The following is a 19276-nucleotide window of genomic DNA, read 5'->3' on the forward strand; positions in this document are numbered from 1 at the left end:
AGTTGAAAATGTTTCCCTTCGATCGCAAACACCAAAAAGATACAGCTGTGATCCTCAAAAGGCGATGTGTTTCTGCATGAAACAAAGAATATCGTCGTTGGATGGAGATAAAGTGTTTGCGCAAGAAGAACGAGTGATTCCACATGTCGTCTAGACAAGCGGTACGAAGTCATGAGAAGTTAGTAATTCCTGACTATGCTTTTTCTTTTACCTGTGTTGTCGGTAACATAAACGCTTCTTGATAACTTTTTCTGCTCTTAAGGAGTTACGAACCTCTAGGAATCCCTTTTAGCATTGCTAGAACACTGACTCCCGCTCCCCGAACTCAACTGAGGGTGTTTCTGCACAAATTTGTGATTGCGTATTCATCACGAGATCAAAAGCACCCACCCCGAAACGGTATACAATGAGACAATTGTATTATCACGAGATCAAAACTGCAAATCAACAAAACACTTGTCTGGCGTGATTGGGCGTCACCTACAAACAGACTTGATTCATACCAAGTGGACTGAGGAGGACTCGCGTCAAAGGACCTTAGTTGCATGTGAAAATGGCTTTCGGGTTGTAGCCTGCGTTACAGACGTAAATTTACCCGCTGGTAACCCGCGATAGGTAGCGTGACTGACGCAAGGATTATATACCGCTAGGTATAAGCTCTTTTCTATTCCAGTATGTTAGTCGCGGCCTGCTCATACACCCTGGCTACGGCGGGGCACCTAAGAACCTTCGAGCCTGTTCATAGCCCATTGAAAAGAGGGACTGACCGATGCTGCCATTGGCAGGCGAGCAAACTTTAATTGTTTAATTATAGCGTGACATGTTTCGTGAAAAATGTCACACTCACGACCTAAACAAACCATAGACTGGCAATATGCATGATTAGGAAATATGATGAGAAAATATATGTGATATCTGAAATAAAACAAACAGTTGTTGATTATGTTGTTTACAGTACCTCCACAACAAATCCCCCCACCCCTTCCTTGATCCCACCTCCAACAAGGAAAGACAAAATGAGCCCTGTGAAGGCAGTTTTCTGTGGTTTATTTTATAGGATAATGTTCTTCCAACAAGACCATGTATAGTTGTCAGTGTTTATTCTGTCATATTAATATAGCCAAATGTCCATACCCTGCTCACAGAGAATTCTTGCTTGACCCCCTCCTGCTAGTCCCCACTCTGGTAGTCTCTTCCGCAGTTGTTCTTTTGGGATGTCTGCATGTGTGACATCCCAAAAACGGTTGCCAAGGAGACTACCACCCTGGTGGACATTCCACTTTAGCCTCTTACTTTTCTTTAAAAATATTGATGTTTGCAATCCCCCACCCCCTACCAATTTCAAATGACCTTCCATGGGGTGGGTATGGATATTTTCTGTAACTGCACATTCTGACCTTTAATTGGTCATCCCAGACATTTGTTCGCAATTAAAAAAAATACTGTATCAAACAAACAAATCATCAAATTCTTATTAGTGATGCAAATTGCTATAACATTTATTTCTGAAAATGTCTTGGACTGTATTGTACATGAAGACAGTATCATCCAGGTGATGACAATCGGTATTCTTGCTACGTGATCTACTTGGCAATGACAATGATGTAAGCAAGAGAATTAAGACATCGATCGCTTCTGAAATTCAGCATGGCACAGGATCATTTAAGTCTCCCCAGTGATGAACTTCATTTGTTCCCATTACACAGCTTCTGACCAATGGATCCATTCTTCCATCATACAAACCAAACACGCCTCCTACAAAGGGAAAATATTCATAATACAGTAAATGAACTTGTAGTTGAAAGGTTGAAATTTGAAGTAGAACAACAGAACTACATCTGGCAGACTTCAATTTTCATTACTGGCCAGGCAGTCTTCCAGATTAGGGGATCTCAGGTCAAAAACGTATCATGATTCAGTACCAGGCAAATGTAAGTCAACACTTGATACTCAGTACTTCCAAGAATCGAGTATTGAGTTCAGTCTCAATTTACTTGAAGTGCAACTCCATTCTCGATGCTCGATTCTTGCAAAATTAGACACACTGTAACATTCACGGTTGGCCTGTGTTTTATATATTAGAGAGAAACTGCAAGAATACACACAATTTAAAAGAAGACTTCAAAAACATTTATACAATGAGGAACATACAGCATAGCATGCAGTCATTGTTTCTGAGGGACTAAATATGAAACTTAAGGAAGAAAAGACGAATGTTAAAAGCCAAATGCAATGCTGCTGTAACGATACATTGATTCACCTGATTACTTCAGATCCTTGTAGAAGGTCACTCCAAAAGGCTTACTTTTTTTGTCTTCACCTATAGCAAGTAACTATTCAGCTTTTCCCGCACCGAAGTTTCAGCCTCTAAAGTACCCACTATCCTAAAGAAATTTTTCTCTTGACAGCCAGGCTGTCTTTATGTGACGTCATTCCGTCTGACTCGAAATTGGCGAGAAGGAGAAAAACCTGCAACTGACTTGGCATCAGCAAAATCTATTTTTTTTTCAAATGATTATCCACTTCAGTATCTTCAATGGTATCATTTTAGAGTTTCAAGCATGTTTGGCTCAAAATAATATGGCTCAAGAGCAGCCACAACCAAGAGAGGTAGTTAAAACGCCTGTCAGAACCCATTTTGACAAAATCTAGGACAGAATGACGTCACAAAAACACGGCCTGGCTGCTCAGTACTATTCAAAATGGTGGCAAAAATGTTCAAATTTTGGGCTTCTTTGGAAACAAATTTCATAAGAAAAACCTGCACTTTAGAAGCTGAAACTTCAGTGAGTGGCTAAAACTTAGTGCAAGGTTTTTATTAGCGTTCACAAAAAATATACGCTTTTTGGAGTGACCTTCTCCTTTAAAATAGCATTATTCCACTTATTACTTGCCGGTGTGAATGTAGAGTATTCTGTGTCCTTTAAATCTCCCAGGATTGTTTTTCATCTCATGAAGCATCCCTCTAATTGCCTTAATGTTGTACACAGGGTCCACCATTATTCCTGTAGTACTGGAGATCTCTAGAATGCTCTCTGCACATCATAATTGATTGGATTAAAAAATTAGTGGCTGAGAGAATGCAGAACGACTGAAAGATTTTCAAGATTGGCCTTTCGCATACTGAAACATACAGTAATGTACAGAATCCCCTTGCAGGATGGCAACAGAATGCAACACCTCCAAAACAGTGACCTCAACCAGTGACAAGCAGGACTGTCCTTTGTTTGGGATGTCTCAGTGAATATCTTACCATACTGCAGTATGGTGGATTTTCTACCATTTGGCCATGATTAATTTTTTGTAATTGACACATGTACACCCATGTTTCACAAAGAAATAGTGGTCAAAATTATGCAAGAAAAAAAATAATTTCTAGCTGATAGGTAATAAATTTTGGCCCAAGAGCTTAGGGGGCTAAGTCTCACAACCACGAAAAGTTAGAATGTAAAAGTGTAGTGACATATAAATGCATACATGTACATTGTGTAGTTCAGGTGCTGATCACCACTGGAGCCAATACATATACATGTGTAATGCTCAACAATGAAGGAGCTGTTATAACGAATTATGTTGAGAGACTACTCAGATCTTGAGTACATATGGAGTACATTGTGTGTATTTTCAAAAATGTCACAATATCTAAAAATAAAATCAGACATTTACCTAATTCTTCCTGAGAGGATATAGCATATCCTTTTCCCTTGTATCCTTCAATAATATCAATTATATCTTCTGCTTGGACGTCTAATCCTCCCATCCTTAGGTCCTCATTAATTTTGTCATAAAAATATGCTGCATTATCACACACATTTACAGCATGACACCTACATGCACAAGAGACAAAGTAAAGCCTGTCAGGTTCATAGCTATGTTTTATGTCAAAGTTGACCATCAAGAATAAAGTGTTTTGTCTTAGTGTCCAGTGACTAGTGTCCTGTTTCTACAACCATTGTGTAGTAAACTGTTTCTGACACACATGCACAAACTGTAGTGTCCAGTGTCTAGTTCTCAGTGTCTGGTGTTTAATTTTTTATGTCTAGTGTCTAGTGACCAATGTCTGTTGTAACGCTTCTGATATCTAGTGTCCAGTCCTCATGTCAAGTGCCATGGGTCTAATACCTGATGTCCCAACTGCCTAGGTCCGATGTCTAGTGTCTATCATACTAAATCTTCTATTGATTGAGTGGCTAGTGTGTAACATCTTAGGTCTACTTTCTAGAACCCGAACGTAGTGTCCAGTTTCCAGTGTCTAGTGTCTAACATTATGCACGTGAAGTGTCCATTGCCTAGTATCTAGTAAATATACATTATACCTAATAAACTAGAAAGAAGGCTGAAGAAGGCTGAATAGCCGAAACGTTGTTGTATTAAAGCTGGAACAGTCAAGAGTTAGTCGTTATCCTCGTAGAGTTAGTCAAGAGTCAAGAGTCAAGAGTTAGTCTTCATCCTCACACAGATCTAATAAACTAGATATATATACATATAGCTAGCATCCAGTGTCCCGGATGTGGTGTCTTGTGGCTTGTTGCAAATGTCTAATGCTTCCTAGCTAATGTCGTATATCTAATGTCTGTGGTGTCCAGTGTCCAGTATGCTGGCATCCAGTGTCCAGTGTCTAGTGTCTCATGTCTCCTGTAGCCTGTTCCAGGCTCTCATTAGCTAGGGATGAGGTGAAAACGAGCGAGAGAAAAAAGCAGGGAGGACTAAGGCGAGGAGCGATAGAAGAGCCTGTAAGACTTTCTTTAACAACCCTCATCTGGTATAGCAGGAGCTACTATACCCTCTGATTGGTTGATTTTGACAGTACTTTAAACACTCTGTCAGTTCCCTCTTTTATTGTCAATCAGAAAGATGGTGAGCGTGGTCTGTCTTGGACGACTGTCTGCAAGATATTCCCAATTTTCAAGTGCTAAGGGAGAAACAAGAATTTGCCTTGTAAAAGTTCCTCTTGGGAAAGAAGTTTCATTTTTCAGCTCTTCACCCGGAGTCCATGACTGGCTAAGACTGCGATGAAATCAGAAATGTGAACAAAGCCAAACAATAACTTACAATGACATATACAGTACGCAAAACAATCACCAGACTTTCACGTAAACAGCTACCTTTGAATCATGTGGTGCCAGAACAAACAAAGGACGACTAATCCTATACTTTGAGCTCAAGAGACATAAGCTCGATCAGAGAGCTGCAAGAAACATAAGAAAGTCTCTAGACAAACACATAGCTTTCTCGAAGTAAAGGTATGGCGTCTCCAAAGAAAACCCACATGAGGACAAATAAAGCTAATAAATATGATATCCGTGACAAGAATCACCATGACCTAAATACTTCTAATTAAACAGACGAACCCGTCACAATATAGAATGCAAGCATGCTCTCAGAAAATTTCATATTTTGTCCATTGAAAGCAAATACATATATGTAATAATGTGGCATATCTTGCAATAGAAATGAACCTAAACACATAAAGCTAAAGCTAAGCACAGAACAAATTACAGAGGTGTCAAACGCGGCGAAGCGACATGCAGATAACAGCGGGCAGACCTAGGACCTTTAAAAATTAGCTGTAGCACAGTCTAACGGCTCAACTCTACTTAAAATTCCTTCTAATAATTTCAGAACATAAAGTGCCCTTCATAAACATGAGTGAAGCAAAGAAAGGTCGAGAGACCACAAAGAGAACAGCAAATGTACAAATGTCACGAACCGCAGGAGTCATGTAGACCCAACAGAAAACATGCAGGCAATAGGAGAATGTTTCCAGCTAATTAAAAAGTTGACATTTTTAATTTTCGACACTTCATTAAATCACAGGTGGGCGGAGGAGGGTCGTTAAAGAAATTCTTACAGGCTCTCTCCCTTCCCTTCCTCGCCTTAGTCCTCCTTCATTTTTTCTCTCAGTCACCCTTTTGTTCGCTTGTCCCCAACTACCGAGAGCCCAGTTACCGAGAGCCTGCAACAGGCTATGTCTCCTGTGTCTTCTGTGTACAATTTAAGTAAAAATCTCACTTGAGTTTTGATCCTGTCAGGTAGTTAGCGATGGCAACTCCTGCTGCACTTCCCCCACTGCCAACTGTTATCACAATGTCATCAAAATTCTCCAATAGGTTCTGAAACATGCAAAAAATATGTTTTCAATTCCCCTTTTATTGCACAAACAAGGTTAATACGAGAAAACTGTTTCACATGTAGCTCCAAGAGGGTCAACCGTGCACTCTATATATTTTTTTCCTTTCTTAGTTCAATGCATAGTACGTTGGGTGTGCAGGTTTACGGTCCCAGGCGGAAGGCCTTCATCTTACACACAATTCATTGTTATACATTGTTGCAGTGGAGCAGCAGTAGAGCAGATAAGAACTTTGAAGACCATTTATTGGTGTGCAAATGTCAGAATAAAACAAGATAAACTAAGCTTTCTGGTATCTACCTTAACATGCTAATATGGATACAACCATCCCCCCACCCCTGCCCCTTCTGGTACCAATTTTCCTTACAGAACACTATAGCTTAAACACAAATAGCCAAGAAACAAGTTTTTAGGACAAATTCATTTAACTATTTGTGACTTCCTAACAATAGCCATGTACATGTACATGCAACAAGTTTGGCACTGTCAGTAGCGCACGCTACCATTGCCTGCCAGATGATGGCAGGCAATATTGATCACACATGTAAAAATGACACAAGTAACCCTAAGAAGAAACGAAAACCACTTCAGCACTTGAAAGGCGTTTAATCACTTTGGTATATGTAGCAATAGTTTCAAACTCCATTCAAACATGTGTTTGAACCTAGGGCCAAAAAATATGACAAAAAGTGCTATAAATAACCGGTTAAAGAGCTCTAATTTACTCTTGCTTTCTCGCACAAGATAAGTGGCATCACATGAGTGTGCGCTTAAATAAAGGGCATGCGCAATTTAATTCTCGTCCAAGGTTGTAAAAGCTAGTCTTTGATCGAGAATTGCTAAAAAAGCTACAGTACCATACAACCCATGATAAAATTTTCACATTTGATTTGTAGGGGTGAATCCAGTTTGGAGCCAAAATTTAAAAAAAATCTGTAGGACAGATTTTGAGCTATTTTTGATCTCACATTTTCTTAGTTTACAGAAAATCTGTCCTAAAGATTTTTATTTTACTCTGCACGAATGTTAAATGAGAGCCAATTTTTTATTACTCAAATTTTGAGGTGGGGTCATACAAGTAGATTTTGAGAAAAACGTGATTTAACGTACTAGTGCCCAGTCTCTCCTTAGGTACTCGACAGTTCATTTTGGCCATTTGTTGATGCTGAATTGTTCAAGTTTCACATAGAATGGTAAAAGACTTCAGCAAACAGTAAATAGAGAAAGGAAAAACATCTTGGAACATTTTTGAAAAGAGTTAGAAGTTGGGCTGTTATAATCCATCAAAACTGTAGTAAGCCACCTTAAAAGCCTTTTAGTTACCTCTCAGGTAAAAGCTCTCCTAGTTAAAACCCCACGCAAAACCCCTTATGTGTACATATGAAGTTGTACCGTATAGTCAACAGAAATTCTTTCATTATTAATTACAGGTCATACATGTATCCAGAAACTTTTCGTCAGAGAAACACTTATAACTAAATTTACTCCTAAAACTATCAATGTGGAAAACAGCTTTTCTATGTAGTTTACACTACTTGTTTCACCTGGTTCATCATTTCTTCAAATGCTGTTAGGTAACCAAACATTCCCATGTATGAAGAACCCCCTACCTCAATTAGATAGGCAGAGAAACCCTGTTGTTTTCTGAAAGAAAGAAAAAAGTTCATAAAAAAACATACAAAACAATCAGTAGGAAAAGCAGGGGTGGATTTAGCATTTCATGCGTGAAAAACCTTAGCTTTATATACTAATTAAGTTATAATGCCTACGAGGTGCAAATGTGGTCAAGCCTTCTTCCTAAGAGCAAAGTGTGAATTTTGCTGTTCGAAACTTCATGAATAATTCTTCATTTTTTTTTTTAATTTTCAATTTTTATAATTATATTACATTCATTTCATTACATTTTAAAAAAAGGACCTTTTACACACATACTGTAAAGTACTTACTTACATTACATACTACTTGACTCTACGCCTACATTGTATATTACACTACCATACACTACTACACTACTTAGTAAGTTACTTAATTACTTTACATACTACTTGACTCTACTTTACATCCACATTTTATACTACACTATTACACACTACTACACTACTTATACTTAACACCCGAAAAGGAAATAAATAATAGTAATTCTTCATTTCTCTTTCAACAATTATTTTTTAAATGAGACTGAATCCAAAAACTAATGCATCTTGCAGTTTCATGGGCTTCATGACTGGATTTAAATCTGGCATGATAGTAATATGCATGTTTATATTGTTAAGTAGCTACTTACAAACAAAGAATTTTACAGTAGATATTGTAAAGTATTATTAATAATTAGTAGTGACTTAATAAATTTCAAATTTGTAATTTAACCATAAACTAGGGTCACAGACATTGTTCCTCATTCTCTTTGCTGTTAACTTTTCTCAACCTTCTTAGAATACCGAATAGCTTGTCAATTAAGACATTTATGTTCTTAGCAAGTTGGAAAAGATGGGCAGCTAAGGAGAAACAAGGAGAAAACACCAGATACCAGTTGACTAACAGCAGCCCAGTTGTTTAAGATACAAACTAAAATATCTGTTCAAAAAAAAAAACAATAAAAACAGACAGTGAAATCCAATTTAATTAAATTCATTTTTAAAATCTTCCTCTTGAGAGGAATGCCAGAATAATTTTTTTTGAGACCTCTCTGTAACAACCTCCTCCCCACCCCTCCCTTGCTGATCTTAACTATTACTTAAAAGAAACAAAAGAGTGCTAAATAGGAACAAGATACATGTACGCATGCTACTTACAACTTTTCTGCCAGCTTTTCCATCATTTGTTTGAGACCTGACTTATACTGAAGTGGTGGAACAACAATAACATGACTTCCAACCATTCTATTTAAAAGAAGATTCCCTTTACATCCAATGTCTGTAATCTGCATGAACAAGAACAACAGGAAAACCTTGCTCAGAAATTGTCAATTCCAATTAACTCTGTCGCATGGACTTCATTCTGCTGGAGGTCATTGACTGTCCCAAAAATTAAAGCAACTGTACTTGTTCTTTCAGGTTTTTGTAGCAAAGTACAGAACTTTGCAATCCAAATTCTTCTTAAATGGCAAAGGCAGTACTCAAAATTTCTTGCCTTTTTACCTGCACATCAAGAGACCTATGAGATCTACAACAGGCAACAAAGTTCTGAGATATATACATGTACACTGTATAATTATGCTTTTGAATATTTTAGACAAATTTTCCCTCTTTTCCTCAAACAATTGCTTTTTCTAACCATGCAGACCACAGCACAAATTGCACAACATTGAATTCGGGGCTGGGGTAAACAAGGAATCATCACAAATATGGCCACGGCTATCGAATTAATTAATCAATATCAAAGCTACCTGACTGCGAAATACAGGCTTTGTTTGCAGTTAGAAGTTTATTTCAGACATGCCTGTTGGCGATTGCGTAGGAACAAGTAACAATTCAATCCAAGTTGTCTGGCAGCAACTGCAGTGCTCCTACAATGATTGGACTGAATCCCACCACATGTCAAAATTGTGTCACACTTCTTGTCTACAGCATCAGCCAATAGAAACTCCAACTTGCGGACCTAAACCAAGTTAAGAATTACTGGTAGTTGGTATTTAATTTAACAAGAGATCTGAATAAAAATTATTTCCTTCATGAAGGAATTAAAGGATATTGTAGTTTACTTTTTTCTCAAGCATCTAAGTGGGCCGGAATCCTAAATCCTTGAATTTGATTGGCTAATCACAAGCTTGTGATCAGTCCAGCTTTTTGCAATACAGCCCACAGGCCGGATTTTTTGCCCGCTGTAACGATTACGGCTCCTAAATTTCACTCCTAAAAGTTAGCAGTAATCGTCAATCTTTTCCTTTGTTTACACCTCCATAGACGATTTGTCCATTTTAGTTTTAATATCTCTGTTCACTTCAAAATGCCAAGGAAAGTCACTGTAAGTAAATTCAATTGTCAGTGAGTGTTTTGAAGTTGTGAGAGTTTGCTTGGTTGTTTGTAGCTTGGCGCTGTAATGGCACGTAATCCTGTATTTCTCTCACCATAAAACCTGCGTCAGTTTCAGCCAAGTTTACCTGTCTGATCGTTGCTGTATTTAGATTCTGTGGAATACACTTGACAAATTTCCTCCCTTTCTGCTATTCAATTTAGGGTAGAAAGGTCTGATTTCAAGTGATTTTAAAAGCAATGACTTACAAAAATTGTTTTTCTAGTAAAACTTCAAACTTCGCATGAAATTTCACACCAGAAAAACAATTTTGGAGAACTGAACTGGTAAAATAAATGCAACTAACATAAAGTAGTTTGAAAAATATCTGTTCTCTACAACATCTTTCTTTGTCTAGTATCTGAGTAACTCACTCATTGCGGAGATTTTTTACAAATCATTGGTAGACAGTGCAGAATCTGATTCAATGAACAAAGTTGCATAAACAAACCCATTTGTAATCTGTAAAACAAATTTACTACAGGAAAAAAAATATATACACATGGTATTTGCCGGCTTAGGGTCAGTTTGTATCATGAGAAACTGTGACCTCAGGCTTCCATTTTCAAGACCTTGGTCACAGTTTTTCACTGTGCAAACCAACCCTATGCCGGCAAATAACATATATGTCATCTGAGCTAATGTTGTTAGTAATAAATTAATCACAGTCGTGCAGTAAAGAGGATAAAAAAAATATACACTCAGTTCTTTACTGGTACTTAGTTCTTTTTCTTTAGGAATAAATTTGGGTTTCATTTAATGTATGTAAAATAAATATGAATGTGTCACTAGCCTGTGATTTTCAAAACATCAAAAATCCGGGGCAAACTTTCAGTATATGACTGGGAAAAGGAAATCAGTGGTCCTTCCCATATCCACAAGTTAACGACAGTTTCTCACTTGGCTATTTACACCTATTTAAACTTTAACACAATGCACCTAGGTGTGGGATGTTAAGGGTGCTGTCAAAAAATGACCACTACTGGAATTGATTAATGTATTTCACATTGACATGCAATCTTGACAAGGAACTAAAAAAAAAATCCTGAGTAAACTTTGTACCTTATTTCCAGACAGAGTGCTCCCTGTCAAGTCGTCCCTTTTGATAAACAATGAAAACTCCTTTGGAAGATTTGGAATGTTCCATGGATGGATTGGAGTGTTGCGCTGTGCAAGCTACAAAACAGCAATACCTAGAGTTAGATCAAAATAGCTATCGTCAGTTAGAGCTGTTGTTACATGTAGATTACAGTTTTTTTTAGAGTTTCATTAAGCATTAAAAAAGGCAGAATGCTTGACTAAAGTGAGATGAAACACCGATAAATTGAGGCGCCAGCATTAGTCACAGCAGTTACTCTCTAAGCTTGTTCAGACCATCATTGAACTTGAGAAGATGTGCACAGTAAAACAGGAACCAAAATTCTTGGGTTCCTCTCCGGAGTGTCACTCATTTGGTCATCACTGACCCAAAATGTGTCAGCTCAAGAGACAAGATTGCTTTATTTTCAGGAGAGAAATGCATGCCAGCATTCTGAACATGTGCATGTAGTTATCTTGGACTCTCTTCTCCTGCCTGGGTTCAACCCCTGCATAGAATGTCAGGGAAGGGAAGGAAACAGAGGGATTAAGTACATATGCCCTGATTAACACCTGTGAATCATGACCACTCCTTGTCACATCCCACATGGAAAATCTCAGTGCTATACAATATGGCTAATACAGTGGGGAAGACCAACTCACTTACCCACCTTTCTACCACAGGATGTCCAATCGATGAAATTGATAGTCAATGACAAACAACACCAATCAATACCAAGCTCACTTCTAACACTATACCAAGAGCATTTTAATACCTAACCTTCACAAAGTGCTGTGGAATATTTTTGAGCGAAGAAGCCCATTTTGGAGGCTCGTATTGGTGGAGTTGTGTGAGCATGTTTATGCCTCGAAAAACCTTCCTATTCATTTTCTGAGAAATTATCCAGTACCAACTGAAGCTTGTTCTTCATGATTTTTTCATATTTTGCAGAAGGACGCCGGATGATGAGTTCGTTGTGAGTTCCTTTCTGTCTTCCTTTCTTTCTTTTGGCCTTGGCAGACGCCATTGACAAGGTCAGCGGTTTTCCTATGCAAAGTAACTTATATGTAAGACAACATGAAAATTCTGCGGGGAAGAATGAGCGGCGTACCACAGGCTCCCCAAGCTCAAAATACGTGATGTATGCGACAGCTTGGGTATATAGCTAATTATATGGGAAAATCACCGATCGTAAAAAAAATTGTGTAAATAACTATCTCATTTGAAATAATGTTTTCCTACCTCAAATGTGTCGCGTATTTGTCTCTTGTGTCTCTTGTGCTGACGCCGTTTAGTGAAGTTATTCGAAAGCGTTGTTTCTAGAAGGAGAGACAACGGTTTCGAATAACTCCACTGAACGGCGTCAGAATGGTTTAAAATCGGTACAAGAGACAGGCACGCGACACAATTGAGGTAGCAAAACTTTATTTCAAATGAGATAGTTATTTACACAATTCCATTTACGATCGGTGATTTTCCCATACAATTTTCTATATACATAGGTTGTCGCATACACCACGTAGTTTGATCTTGGGAAACCTGTGGGCTCACGAGCAACGAAGAGTAAGACCAGTAAGTTTATTGCTGTTGCTCCTGGATAAAATGATACAACTGTAATCGCACATGATATCCCCTAGCAACCAAACCCTTAATTTCAATGCCCCTTTTTCACAAGATCTCACAAGCTTCACGCAGAAAAAGTAATTTTGACAAAATGTTGTTTAGAAAACCATTCGAGAAATTGACTTACTGGAAAACAAAAGTGTATGACTATGTTAAAAAGCTTATTCGGTAAAAAGAAAAAGAAAAAAAGCCTTCAATGAGTAATTTTTTCTTTTAAATAGCCGCCAGTACTAGAAAAGGTGTATGAAGTAAAACATAAACTGGTAGTCGTATTAGGTCCCATACTCCTGCCGTCAGTCGTAATCTTCAGCTCTCCAAACACCATGCAGAAAAATTCCCCGACAGCCTACAGCAGATGCAGACAGCTGTTTCTGCCTTCTTACAACAGCTTGTACTCAGCCATGTTTCATTCTTGTCCCCAGTGTTACTCGTTTTAAAATGAAATGGAGGCTCTGGGGACGAGAATGGGCATGTTCCAAAGAGCGCAGAGGAGTTGGGATGAATAGGACATGCGCAATGACAGGTCTGCAGCTCGACATATCACGTTCTCTCTCGTGTTCTTCTTCTCCGTTTATATTACAGATTACAATCATTGACTTTGTTTCCCCCATTCCCCTTTGATCTTCACAACTTCTTCTACAATAGCGAACAATTATTTTATGTAAAATTATATGTCAAAGAGGGATCTATTTTTCTCTCTGCAGGTGTCAAATCTTCTTTCACTGATCGACGTAACCGGCTACAGTAACATCCGATCTAAAGACACATTGCAAAGGGGGTACGTCTCAATGGAGTTAACCAGCAACCGTCAAACGGCCTAAAAATTAACCGCCAATCGTCGAATAAGCTAATAAGGAAAAAAATACCATCAGCCGTCTTACAACCGAAAATTTAGCCGTCAACCGTCGAAACCCTATATTTTGTTTTTTAACGCTGTCAACCGTACCCGCGGTGTACGCGTCGAAAGGTTGCCCCCCATTAAGATCCTTTGTAAAGGCCATCAAATATACTTGATAACTTTTCAGTTTTCTCTTACATTTTGAGTAGCATGTAAACAAGATGATCGTTTATCGAAGTACTGTTTGGAAAACAAGACACAAACAAGAAATTTCGTACTGGATCATTTCAAACTAAGTTTTCGCGTTTATGTGACGGTCTACATACAGTACTTTGTATATGGCGTGTGAAAGGCGACCGCTTTTAGCTTATCCCTCCTCTTTTATTCTTAAGAATCGCCAACAAAAGAAAGAAAAACAGAGAGCAAAAACCTGGTTTCATTCCGAAGTCAATTAACCAGTGTTGAGTATAATCAATCTTATCCTTGAAAGTATTTCAATAACAACCCGTTTGTTGTTATCATTAATTTTGCATCAGTAAACAACCCCCCAGATGGAATATATTGCGCTTCGTCATATCACAATGGTTAACTTTTCAAAACAACATAATTTGAGTGAAGCTGTTAATTGCGACTTTATTGTGTTGCCTTTCGTATTTTTATCCTGCTAACGTAAGCATGACGCAATTAGATTTTTCTGTTTTGTATTTACTCATGGATAAACTAATTTTTGATTGAGTTATTATCTCGAGGCCATTTCACAATTTGGTGTGAGACGATTTGATCTGAAAAAGAATAACCGTTCTGTTTCAATTCGGATCGAGTTCTTTCTCAAATGAATATGCATAAGTAGTACTTTAGACTGGGTCTCAAAACACCAAACTCTCATAAGCTATATATTTTTTTGACTTACGTAAGAGTCAGCGCCAAACGGTGAGAGCCAAAAGAAAATCAAACAGTGTATGTTTCCAAGGTTTTGAACTCAATTCTCCCTTTAGAGCTGGGCATCGCGGCACGTTAACAGACCGAGGTTCAGACGGTATTCATAAGAGCTCGTTGCGACATGAGGAAACTTTCAGTAGCAAGCATTCCAACTCTTTTTGATCTTGGACTGTATTCGAAAGACGACTCAGAAAGCACTGTTGTCTGTAAGGGCCAAACGGCTAAGCTTCACTCAAGAAATGGAGGGTTACAGGATGAAAAACAGGTCAGTGTGTCATGGAAAACGAATTTATTTATGTAACTGTAAATTCCATGAACAGATAATTAGATCTGCGATCGTACGCAAAGTAGTTTCAGCTCGTTCTGGCTTAAGTTCACCGAAGTCACGAAAACCGAAGCAAGCGTCGATGATCTCTGACACACTAACCCAGTTGTTGTTGACTGAAGAAGGAAATAAAAATTTCATATAGTTATTATAAACATTCTGAGCTATGCGTATTCTGAAGGCAACCTATTGGAAGGTCTATAACATAACTCCTCAATGATTCTAGATCTTTTGAATGTAAGTCAAGTTACCGAGTCATTCAAAACTTTCTACTAGCGGCTTGACTGCGGTTTTATGTTGTTAGCACTAAGATTTAATTATGATCCATCAAGTTTACGGACCCTTCAAATGACATACTAGCTTTACTACCTCAAAAGCTGATTTTATTACTACAATAATAATTACAATGAGAAAAGCAAACTGAGGATTTAGCTTTGGAAGTAAAATAACCGACAAAAACTGCATCAGTTTAGTCTTTGCGCTTGCATTTTTTCCTTGCGTACCATGGCACTTTGCTTTGTTGCCTTTGAAATCTTCTAAATGCGGGTTAGTGTGAAAAGAAGTTGCTTTCTATATAGCTCTGCGGTTTTCAGCCCTTCAAATTCACTCATCAATCAATAGCGTATTGCTTCGTGTTTTGTCGCTTAAGTGAACAATAGAGCGAACGATTTTGTCGAGTTATTGTGTCCTTGTGCACAAAAATACTGCTTACTGTATTGCCCAATGAAAAATTAAAGGAATCAATTTGAACTGTTGTCCCTTAATTTTGGGGTAATCTCTTTAATATCTTAATCGGCTCAAATCATAGGGGAAATAAATAGAATTACCTCCCGTAGCTCTAATAGGTTTCGCTTGCCATGACAATTTAAGTTGCTTGGTTACAGATGAGCACACATCAAATATTTGACAAGTACTAATCTGACCATGCAAGCGTGAAACTCTGACACGATTTTATTCGGTTTTCGTTAGCTTGGAAGCACATCTGAGAATTATTGAAAATTGAAATGATCTATAGTCCGGAACCCAACGACTGGAAAACACAGACAAACAAAAAAATCCCCAAAATGGCTCAACTTGACAATTTGCGTTCTATGATCTGTAATCTATAATCTATAATAAGATCTTTTGTTTTTTTTTTTTTCCCGGCACGGCTACTTCAACACGTGGTCTGTTTTTAGAACAAAATACGATACTGAAGGGAATTAACAAGGATTAGGTCTTTTCGGATCACTGCAAAGAGCGAAACAGAAATTTCTCGAGGCAGTTTCATTCTCATTCGAAAACCAGAAGGATACAGCATTGAAAAAAATATAGCTTAAGAATAGCTTAAGAACGACTTGATTTCAGGCTCAAACAGCGAACAAAAAAAGGGTCGACACTAAGAATGTCTGCCTTTGACCGAAAATTAGATGTTGTTAGAAGAGAAGAGTGTATCATGATAGGGAAGGAAGTTTTTGGAAAACACCCATAGAAGAATCGCGTTAAATTTTATTTTTAGTTAGTCAAATAAGAAATATATTTTCATATGTAGGGGACCAGACTGCGGAAAGAATCACTTATGCCTCCCATACCATCAGCGAGAAGCTCGCCTTTCTTTAGAAAAGCATCAACTCCTCGACGGCAGGATGGCCAGCGCCCTAACACACCAGTGGATCAAGAAGGTGATCAAAGCAACGCAGATAATGGAATCATGGTGGTGGGAGAAACTGGTTATTTACCGCTGAAGTCTAGGAAGAAAAGTTCAGCAGAGAAATTAAGTGACACTGCATTTCAGCTTTATACCCTTGAAGACTCTAACAAACTTCCTAGAATCTTAAAACCCCCAAAAAAAGTTTCCAAGGGTTCAAAACGAAAGAAGATTGCCGCCACGAATGATCAAAACAATAATTCAATTGAAGAAAGTCAAGAAGACAATATGGAACCCAGGTTGAAAGCAATTGAGGTGGAAAAACCAGGGACCTCAGAAGACGAAGGGGAATTGCACAACAAATACGGTTTGGACTTGAAGAAAGATTTCAGTAAGTTTATCAGCTAGCTAACTGGCCATGACTGACCAATACCATAGTAATAACATTAATTTTACGAATAAAAAAACCTGTCAAACTCCAAACAAATTAATGCAGCCAATGTAACGAGCAGAGCAGAGTAGACTCGAGTAAGAGTGGATTTGAGTCGAATCAAGTAGAGTCAAGCTGTGTCGCGTTGAGTAGGGTAGAGTAGAGTAGAGTAGAGTAGAGTAGAGTAGAGTAGAGTAGAGTAGGTTAGTGTAGGGTAGAGCAGAGTAGAATAGAGTAGAGTAGAGTAGAGCAGAGCAGAGTAGAGTAGAGTAGAGTAGAGTAGAGTAGAGTAGAGTAGAGTAGAGTAGAGTAGAGTAGAGTAGAGTAGAGTAGAGTAGAGAAGAGTAGAGTAGAGTAGAGTAGAGTGGAGTAGGGTAGAGTAGAGTAGAGTGGAGTAGGGTAGTGTAAAATAGAGTAGAGTAGGCTAGAGTAGGGCATGAGGAGGATAGGTTAGGGCAGGGTAGGGTAGGGTAGGGTAGGGTAGGGTAGGGTAGGGTAGGGTAGGGTAGGGTAGAGTAGAGTAGAGCGGAGTAGAGCAGAGCAGGGTAGAGCAGGGCAGGGCAGGGCAGTGCAGAGCAGAGCAGAGCAGAGCAGAGCAGAGCAGAACAGAGCAGAGCAGAGCCAAGCAGAGCAGAATAGAGCAGGGTAGAGCAGATCAGAGGAGAGCGGTGGACAGCTGTAGAGTGGAGTGGAGTGTACTGCTATTTAATTTTTCTTTTTTCATTTCCTTTATTTTCAGATATAGAAGTGACTAGACCATATACCTTCTCATATTTTCCTGAAATTATCAAGAAAAAGAAAAAAGTCGGGAACAGCGAGGCAGAGAAGAAAAAGACACGGAAAATTTCCAAGGTGGAGATCAAAACTTCACTGAGTTAAAATTGCACAAAGAACTGTACGACCCTCCTCACAAGAAACAGTGGCGTCGTTTGGTTCTTTCAGTATCCATATTGTTCGTATATTGTTCGTATATTGTTCGTCATCTGCCGCAGCGTACTTTCTCTACTCCAGTGGCGACGTATTGGGTGACGAAATGGCTGGTGAGGTCAGTTAATTTATGGATACCGATAAGCACGGTCTATAGAGACAGAGAACAAGAAATCAACCATATGATGTTACATCGCAACTGTTGTATTTTCAATTTTCATACCTAATGTATTTTTCAGATGCATATCAGTAATTAGCCTGCGATCAGAGTTTAAATTTGGTCAAGCAGTGGTTTAAGATCATGGCAAGAACAAAGGAGACTGATATGCATTCGAAGCGTACCAGAAAGGAACAATTAAAGTATTTACCGGGGGTATTTTACTCGACCTAGGCTTCTGCAGGTCTGTAACTCAGTCGATCAGGCAGGATATCAGGATAATAGAAAGGCTTCTGATTGGCTCCTTGCGAATTTGGGAACAATTTCCATAAAAATAATTAAATGCCAAAGAAGTCTCACTCCTTGAGAATGTTCAGAGGAAGCGATGTTTTAGTATTAGAAGTTGAAGAAGTAAATCGATCAACTCAATAAAAAGAACAAGGAATTTAGCTTTTTTTCTTTCGTTGGGGCAATCTTGTTCCAGAGCCCTCGTTACCCTTGTCCAGCGCTAACGGGGGCTCTGGGAAGGAGATTTTTGTGGCAATCGCATCACTATATCGTCTCTACACTTGGCTCAGTCTCCACCCACCCTGAAAACTGGGTTGAACTATAGAAGTAAGAAGTCTACTCCTTGCATTGAAGAAATTTTCTCCACAATCTACTTACCCACCCTCCCTTGATTGTCAACCATAGCTGTCACACAGCCGACCACAGGAAAGACCAACAAACCTACAATTTTTTAAAAATGTTGGTGAACAGTTGTCAATATTTTCTCCCCTCAATTTCTCATATTTTTGAGTAGGCTCATATGAAAAAAAAAAAAAAAAAAAAAAAATGGAAAAAAATATGATATAAAGAAACCAAGGCTATGCAGGTACGAAAATAAATTGAAAATAGCTCTTGCCCGACCTTTAACCTGTATCGTTTCCTCGGGGACGCGTAATCATTAATGGAGACTTAAATACGCGTTGATAAAGTTTAATTAAGACCTTTTACTTTGGGGGATTCGGCTTCAAGCTAAATTGAAGAAGTCTCTGAAAAAGCTCTGGGCAATTATGCTCTGATTTTGCCATAATTTTGAGTATTTTAAATATATTTCCGTAGCATCGTAGCACACTCCCGTTTAACTTGTTCTAGTAACTGGCGTACATGTACAGTCCTGGGCCATATTTTGTTTCTGTTTTATAATTT

At 38.4% G+C, this 19276-nt stretch overlaps 2 protein-coding genes across 3 annotated transcripts; one reads left to right on the top strand and one right to left on the bottom strand.

Annotated features, from left to right (window-relative positions):
• Nucleotides 1-805: 805 nt before the first annotated feature.
• LOC145493848 (uncharacterized) lies at nt 806-12479 on the bottom strand. 2 transcript variants are annotated; one of them, XM_081473325.1, is made up of 9 exons: nt 12000-12474; nt 11204-11317; nt 9569-9727; nt 8923-9050; nt 7675-7774; nt 6013-6113; nt 3667-3827; nt 2895-3035; nt 806-1755 (listed from the first exon to the last, which is right to left on the bottom strand). In XM_081473325.1, the coding sequence occupies exons 1-9, from the start codon at nt 12105-12107 to the stop codon at nt 1643-1645; spliced, it is 1125 nt and encodes a 374-aa protein (XP_081329451.1). In that variant the 5' UTR covers nt 12108-12474; the 3' UTR covers nt 806-1642. The 2 variants fall into 2 exon arrangements, with proteins under 2 accessions (XP_081329451.1, XP_081329452.1); XM_081473326.1 differs by having other exon boundaries at nt 1675-3072; nt 12000-12479.
• Nucleotides 12480-14388: 1909 nt separating this feature from the next.
• On the top strand, nt 14389-18820 carry LOC145492589 (uncharacterized). Its single transcript, XM_081472021.1, has 3 exons — nt 14389-14884; nt 16476-16962; nt 17741-18820. Exons 1-3 carry the CDS (start codon nt 14741-14743, stop codon nt 17878-17880), a joined length of 771 nt encoding a protein of 256 aa, XP_081328147.1. The 5' UTR covers nt 14389-14740; the 3' UTR covers nt 17881-18820.
• The last annotated feature ends 456 nt before the right edge of the window (nt 18821-19276 follow it).

Source organism: Orbicella franksi, chromosome 7 (assembly GCF_964199315.1).
Source record: "Orbicella franksi chromosome 7, jaOrbFran1.1, whole genome shotgun sequence".
Lineage (NCBI taxonomy): Eukaryota > Metazoa > Cnidaria > Anthozoa > Scleractinia > Merulinidae > Orbicella > Orbicella franksi.